General features: G+C 37.6%; 2 protein-coding genes across 2 annotated transcripts; one reads left to right on the top strand and one right to left on the bottom strand.

Annotated features, from left to right (window-relative positions):
• The first annotated feature begins 1,209 nt into the window (after positions 1–1,209).
• On the top strand, positions 1,210–5,361 carry LOC113271711 (putative F-box protein At1g32420). The gene is made up of 2 exons (XM_026521614.1): positions 1,210–2,625; positions 4,514–5,361. The coding sequence occupies exons 1-2, from the start codon at positions 1,389–1,391 to the stop codon at positions 4,546–4,548; spliced, it is 1,272 nt and encodes a 423-aa protein (XP_026377399.1). The 5' UTR covers positions 1,210–1,388; the 3' UTR covers positions 4,549–5,361.
• Positions 5,362–5,696: 335 nt separating this feature from the next.
• On the bottom strand, positions 5,697–7,242 carry LOC113274411 (desiccation-related protein PCC13-62-like). The gene is made up of 3 exons (XM_026523806.1): positions 6,803–7,242; positions 6,494–6,719; positions 5,697–6,289 (listed from the first exon to the last, which is right to left on the bottom strand). Exons 1-3 carry the CDS (start codon positions 7,153–7,155, stop codon positions 5,906–5,908), a joined length of 963 nt encoding a protein of 320 aa, XP_026379591.1. The 5' UTR covers positions 7,156–7,242; the 3' UTR covers positions 5,697–5,905.
• Positions 7,243–8,112: the final 870 nt, after the last annotated feature.

Raw genomic sequence — 8,112 nt, forward strand, 5'->3', positions numbered from 1 at the left:
TGTTCTCTAAAACTGTTATGGTTAGAAAACTAAACACAAATAATCCAAAGATAAAAACTAAATAATACATGTATAGTTACGGTTAGGTTTCTAACCGTAAATATATATTTACCTTTGGGTTCGACTAAAACATCTAACCGTAAATATTCCTAATTTAATCATGGCCTGTTTCAACTTGATGTAGTTAACCGTAAGCCTAACCGTAAATATATATTTACCTTTGGGTTCGACTAAAACATCTAACCGTAAATATTCCTAATTTAATCATGGCCTGTTTCAACTTGATGTAGTTAACCGTAAGCAATCTACCGCTGGGTTTTGGTTAATACATGCCCAATGTGTTATTGCTTATTCAAAATTCTTGGTATTTCTATCCAACTAAAATTGGCTATCTATAATCCCGTATATGAGTTTTAATATGATACAAACTGTCTACGTGGGAAGATATAATAATTACTTATGAATTAGATGTTTATCTAATGATATGGTAATCCACACTATACGTGATTATCTTTGAGATTTGTTGACTGATTCCGTAGGTGACCCGCTAAATCTTCTCGGTACAGAATAGTTATCGAGGGAATAGCTAAAACTTCTAATTACGGTCGTATAGAGAAGCTAAATCTCAATCGTAATTTGTTTAAAGTTGACTCCGAGGGACAAAACCTCAACCGTAACTAATTTGTAATTGGATTTTTCTCAATTTTAACCGGTTACGGTTAGGAGTTCATCACCACCTAGCCGTAAACCAGTTTTACGGTTGTCTAACAAGGAAGAACCCAACCGTAAATCGTCCTGAAAATCTAAAAATCCAATTTTTTTACATACTGTCACTAATTTTGAGCAATAAAAATGACGTTGGAGCTAAGGTATAGGTATACCTAATTATTTCCAGCCATTAATTTATTTACTTTTCTAAAATTTAGGATCTTGAAAAGAAATCCCAAAAAATAATTTTTCCTTTACTTTTTCTTCTAACCAAAACTAACAATTAATCTAATTTTATTTTTCACTAAATATAAAAGAGATTCATTAATCTAATCATTAGTTAATTAAGTTATTATCATTAATTAAATAGGGATAGTTTAACCATTATAAAAATATTTTGGATAAAGGGTTTTTTAAATTACTAACGGGTGAAAATTGGTATAATCATCGAAAAAGTTCCCAAATTACGCTCTTTGCCATAAATAACAAAATATTCCTTGCGGAATAAAAGTCCAGACCAGATGTCCCAAAACCCCTCTTGAACCAAAACTGAAACCCTAAATTCTTATTTTCCCATGGCTGTTCTTCAATTTTGAAAGCTTAGCTCTCAGAATCCCTCCAAAGTATGTCTTGGCATTGATGATCGGAATTACTTGATCCTTACAATTCAGTTATCTCTGATGGATGAAGATATAATAGTGTGCGAGATACTCAGCAGACTCCCTGTGAAGTCACTCATGCGGTTCAAATCTGTATGTAAACATTGGTGTTACTTAATCAAACAAGATCCGTATTTCATTGATTTACACTTTTCTCGATCTGAATCACATCAATGTCTTTTCATCGTTGAGTTACAACAAAGTATTGGAGGAGTTGGAGGTGACATTATTTGCAGAGGACGTCGAGCGCAATTCGTGGCAGCTGAGTTGTCGCCGGGGGAACGAGGACGAGGTACAGTAACATCAACAATTCATACTATGAGTAAAACTGATTTGTTTAGTTACAATACTATTGTTGGAATCGTAAACGGATTGATCTGTTTTCTTGATCATAACAAACATGCTGTTTGCATATACAATATTAGCACGAGAGATCAAATTACACCTTGGATTAAATCAACTTTGTCAATGGAAGAGAAATTAATTGGTGAAGTTAGTGGTTCTTGTGTTTATAAATTTGGTTTTGATTCGGTCAGTAAGGATTATAAAGTGGTAGGCAAGTGGAAAATTTTGGATGAATTTGAAATTTGGGGGGTCTTGACTGTTGGAGAAAATACATGGAGAAAGATTGATGAGGCACCGCCTTGTTATATTGGAGCAAGTGCGCCTTCTGTTTATGTGAATGGTTTTATCTATTGGTTCCCAAATAGGTATACCGGTGATGCTGGATTTATAGTGGCATTTGAAGTTGGATGTGAAAAGTTCAGAACGATTCAAGTCCCTACTTTCATCCTTTGTCAGCGCTCGGATTATGATGGTGATAAAGTTAATGTTCGTCTGTTAGAAGTGAATGGGAGTGTCGCTATATTACGTAGAATGACTGTTTGTGATATCAAGTTGTGGATATATGGACACATTGACAAGGAGAGTAGTAAAGCTACCGCTATAAATTCTGGTGATAAGAATTGGACTGAAAATAAAATCACATTGCCTGCAGTTTGTTGGGATCGAAATCGATTTCTTTGTTGTGATCCAATCAGCGGGACAGACCAAATAATCTTCGAAATCCACCAAAAGAACTCTGATGCACTTCCAGATTCGGTGTATTTATATTCTTATGAATTGAAGAGTAAGAATTTCAAGCCGATTAAAATCAGTGGGATCCCATCGTCAGTTCCTATTGATGACACCAAAACTAAACTCTGTAGATCATTCAGTGAAAGCCTTTATTCCTTTTCAGCCGCAGAAAAGAAGCAAGGTATATTTTAGTAAGATAACTTAATTTTGTTTATTGTTTGATATGCATTAGAAGGAAGCATTTGAACTGGCTCATTTTTAGAATGTTATTAAGGATCTATTTATATTTTATTTTTTGACCTGTTATATTGATTTCTTACCGATTCTTGAAATACTTACTGATTCTTGAAATAAAGAGCATTTTTTGGACTTTTCATCTATCCTTATTTTTGTCTTAGTGTTAGTTGCATACTACATATTAATTACACTTTTCTATAAAATATTGATGTATGCATACTTTGTATGTACATCATTCTTACAATTTAGAGAAGAGGACTCATGGAAATTCTGTTCCTCAGTTGGAATTGATCGGCGTCTTGCTGATATATTTTTCCGAAAACCTTCTTCCTTTGTAGAATCACATTTGCTTTGAGGTTTTCGTGTGGTTTATAGAAACTATTTAATATATAGGCTTAATACTATGTTTTATTACTTCTGCATTTCACAAAATTTGCTTATGAAAAACCAGTAATGTTGAAACTTATAGTTAGAGGAAGGACTTACACAGACAAAGGGAACAAAGTAGAGTTGATGTGGTGAACTTATATGGATGAACAATGCTTAGTTTAAATGGTATAAGCAAATATGGAACCCTTGTGTTTATCACTCCCCTGCTAGTAATATTTGGAAGATCACTAGGAATGTCTGTGCAACAGATTAGGACTTAAAAAAGAGAGGTCTTAATATTGCTTCTAGATGCTACATGTGCAAAGAGGATCAAGATAACTTGTTCTTTGGCACTGCAAGTTTGGTCAATACTTCCGGAATTGTTTAGGGGTATTTTTCCTTCCTAAATCCTTTATCTTTACATCCTTACTTTAAGTAGACATAAGAGCCTTGTTATTCAAGAATTATGGGTTATTAACAGTTTTTGCACTATGGTGGAGATTTGGTTTGTCAGGAACAAAATTTTCTTTGATGTAGGAAATTTGAGTTTAGAAAGATCAAAGAGGAGAATTCTTCACCTCACTCATGATTCTGCTGTCAAATTAAAGGGTTCTATGTGGAATTCTGTTTATGACATGCATATCTTGAGGTTCTTAATATTGGTTGGAAGCCTTTGAAGTCCGTCATAGTTGTGGAATGTTATTTCTTATTTCCTGACAAGCATATTACTTTATTGTGCTGTGATGGGGCCTCTAGATGTAACCCAGGCCTCGCAGGGTATGGTTTTGCTGTCTGGAACCATTTGGAACATTTTGAAGGCTGGGGGTCCTGGGGTAGCGCTACCAACTATATTGCTGAAATTATGGCTGCCATTTGTGCTATAGAATCATTATTCATTCCGACTCAAAAGTTATTCTTTATGCTTTCATGAGAAGGAAACTTCCTTGGATGTTTTGGTCTAGGTGGCACAAAGTTTGTTCCTGTCTGCATCCTATTCACTTTAGACATGCTTTTCATGAGCTTCTTGGTGGCTGATTGCTTTTTGCATTACAGTTCAAGGCCTGGCTTTTTACAACGGCTTGAGTTTTTTTTCTTCTCTGAAGCAACTTGAATATCCTGACATCCCCTATATCAGATTTTGTTGATTTGTAGTGGCTCTTTTCTGGGATTTTGTGTTTGCCTAGTTTTTTGGTTCTCTGATTTCGGCCTTAAGGATCTCATTGGACTTGTCCACCTTTTCTTTTGTATCAGTTAATTTAATATAACATGAGCATCTGTAGTTCTATATGTGACCCATTTGAGTGGAATCAACTGTACAGTATACCTTGTGGCAAAATCAGCGGATAAATTGTAGCAGGAAGTATGTGTACAGAATTGTAAAGCTGCAAGCTAGACTGTTGCATCAGTTTTGTATTTATATTCTCTAGTATGCAAGTTGACGTTTAGACTTTGACAATTATCAGGAATCATTTGTCTGGACTCACTCTCTCGGAAGTAAACCTACCCTCCTCCGCAATTGGAAAACCAGGAAAACTAGCCATTGCAAGCTGTGCCAGTCTACTCATTTTGCGGTTAGGCTCCATAATATTTTCTTTTGGTCACTGTTCTTCCAGTACAGCATGAATGGTGTGTGAATATCGACCCATCTACTTGAATTTTGAACAAGAGATGAGGGAAATAATCGCAGTGATGGCAAGTCAAGCTTCAACGGTTTGCGAACAAGAGTGGATGAGAGCTTCATGGGTGGAACTAACACTACAACATTCTTGGTCTCAGTGTCTCAGTACTGAAAGCGCCAAGGTAAGACTTAAGTGCAGCAGCTGCACAAACACATAACTGGTGTGTCCTTGTCGCATACTGTACAGAATCAAGGGGGGGTGATTATGTGGGACCCATTGTCTTCACGGGATGCACCAGGAGGAGGTCCGGACCCATTGCCTTGTCTTCATGGGATGCACCGGGAGGAGGTCCAGGACCCGCCTTATGGCTTAGAGATGAACTTGGTGGGATCCATGTTAGACTCTGGGGAACTGACTCTATGTTGTGGCTCGTAGAGTGGGCCCGGCTGCCCGCATGATATTTTGCAGTGAGTCGTATTAATGTTGACTGAATATAGTTTTTAAGGGTTTGGAAATGAGGTCACTCAACTTGCCTTGGTTTCTGCAATTTTTAGAGTAGCTTTAACGACTCAAATATATCTAGCGGTTTTGGTGGTTTTGGATCCGCATGCGAGCGGTTAATAAATTGTAAAAGGAAATTGTTTATCTTATGAAAGCCAAAAAGCAATAAAATATTGGTGCGGTGGAACAAATAGGAGTTGTTGTGCGAGCAACCATCATGGCCAACGGTGGCAACTGTCAAGCTTATTCATTGGATGGCCTCTCTAGAGTACATGAGTTGAGTATGCATCTCAATTCTATCCTGGTAGGCTGGTACAGATTTCAAGCCCAAAGCCCACTTGTTAGACCAAAATTAAAGCTGCGCAAATGCAAGTACGAAATCTATCACCCGTTGTGTGTGCGTGTTAACCCTCAATGGAAGCACCTAATACTTTTGATCACTATGGATTATCAAATTAAGGTATAAATACCGGTAATAGGATGAAAAAATGACGCAGCCGGCCTTATAATAATCTCACCCTTGTGCTTAACAGAAATACACTATATATATGGATGACTGAAAACAGCAAAGGGTTTGCATATAGCTGCTACATGAGAAATATTTCCTGTTCTCAGCTCAATTGCTTCCCATTTTATTCGGTATAAGCAGATAGATACGAAGTTCATCGAGGAATACATCTGTTATGATTTGTTTGTTTGTGTCTGTGTTTGTTTGTCTTTTGATCGGTTCATCTGTTAAGATTGGTAATGGTATAGAAGTTCTCTGGCAATCTTTCCATTTTCTCCTTTTGGGAAAAATCCACCGGGAACATGTTCGCTCCCAGTTGCATATACAATCCTTAAAACTTCACGCGGTGTTCGAGCGTAAGATAGGGAGTTATAGTCAGCCGACAACACGTTGCTGGTTGTTCGGTTCTCTGCTCCCAAGTATGGAGGCACACGGATACCTTCATCTTTAATGCCGCACATCCCTAATGCATTGCTCAGCGCTGAGATACGCTCTGTAAATTTGGCGACAGTGTGATCATATGGGTACACTTTATAATCTGCCCTCTCGTACAGATACTTCCTTATGACAGCGTCCTGCCCGGCTGCTACTCCTAATAAACCTGCTAACAACTGCGACACACACCAATATGCAGAACTTGTTACATAAAAATTAACATTCAAATATGAACGACAATGAACTGGACAAACAGTACTACCTCCGTCTCAAAAAAAAGTGATACTTTCACTTTTTCAATTTATCCACAGAAGTAGAATGAAAGTGTCATTTTCTCTGAAATCGGAGGGAGTATATTATGGTATAACCAGAGTCCGTACCCTTTTGGTTTTCCATCCCTTGATGAATGGATTCGCACCAACGTAAGTGTTAATTCCATAGTAAGGAATCACGTATGCAGCCAACATGAAATTCAGGCTGTTCGCATATGGATCAAATGGAGGATCCAGAGGATATCCAAATGCATTATTCATTATCTTAGCAAAAATACTAGCACTGAGATCCACCAACGGCCTTGGGAATCCACCAACTGTCGTTTTAATAGCCCTAATAATATAAAAACAATGAGCATAGTTTTTCTATAAGGAGAAGAAAAACTACAAAAATGGAGGAAAGCTACAAAAATCTACCTTATATGGCCAACTTGTTGATATCCAAACTCCTCGATAATACGGCTAACAAGTTTATCAAGATTAGCTTCCTGTGCTCCAATCGGCGGTGGTCCGCCCATTACTAATTCCGGAGCGACTTTATCAAGACCACAACCCAGTGCGCCATACAAGTAAAACTCAGCTAGTAGGTATTCGAGATTCAAAGAAAACCGCAGCAAATGGACGTCGTCGGGGTAAATTGCAACCGCATCCGGAGGATGAGTTGGTCCACAGATTGGTTCTACTGTTAGAGTAAAACCTACCGAGTTCATGACCGAAAACATGAGCATGAACACTGCCGAGAGAAAGAAATTAGAAAGTGAAGTATCCATATTTTTAAAAGGAAGTGAGGATGCTGATATAATTCTTCTTCCTTGAGTACTCAAATTTATAGTGATTGAGTTCGTAAAACTTGTATTTGGTTGTTGATCTTTATTAATCTAAAAGCCATTACTGTACAAATCTATATAAGTTGGTATGAACCAGTTAAGGATTATTTATCTGCGCAAGCCATCAAAAGAGATTGTTACTTGAAAGAATTGTCCACTTCGTTTGACAAACTGTTTTGATAACTTGGGTGTCCCGACTTATCGTGTGTGAGTGTGGGGGGGTAAAAATACTGAATTACTGTCACGGGTAAAAGTGGAAAAGAAGTTTTTAGCCCAGTGTTTTTCTTCTTATACGAGCACGTGGGGCAATTCACATAGACATGGAGTTATTCTTAAGAAGACAAGCGGCGGTCTACTACTGAAGCTCCGAATTTCCCGGCGAGATTCAATTTTACGGGTGAAGACTTTGATCAAGGTTGATCTTTTGACATATGATATATGTGTATCCCTAATTCTTTAGGGAACTTAGTTAATCTCAAGCTAAGTTGAGAGAAGAATCATATTATAGGCAGGAATCCTTGTTTAGGCAGAATTCCTAGTTAGGGAAGAGTTTTGTTTTAGGCAATACTCTTAGTTTAGGAAATAGATTCCTAATAGAAGTCCTTGGTCGGCTGAGTACGATGAAGACTATAAATAGAGGGCTTTGGCTAAGAGCTAAGGACACACAAATACTAGGACAGAAAACCTAGAGAAAGCTAGGACAAGGAAGGTTTGACTTGCACCCATTGCAAGCAAACATGTCACATTATCGACAAGTGTTGGGTTAAGAACCCTCATCTAAAGCCTAAAGGGTTGCAGAGGAAAGAAGACAAGAAGGCAGCACTAGTCGCTCAAACTCCAAAAGAAGTCCACGGACTAACGGAACCCAATTCAAAGCTTTCTCTTATGGAAGGGGCAAAA

Source organism: Papaver somniferum, chromosome 4 (assembly GCF_003573695.1).
Source record: "Papaver somniferum cultivar HN1 chromosome 4, ASM357369v1, whole genome shotgun sequence".
NCBI classification, from domain to species: Eukaryota; Viridiplantae; Streptophyta; class Magnoliopsida; order Ranunculales; family Papaveraceae; genus Papaver; species Papaver somniferum.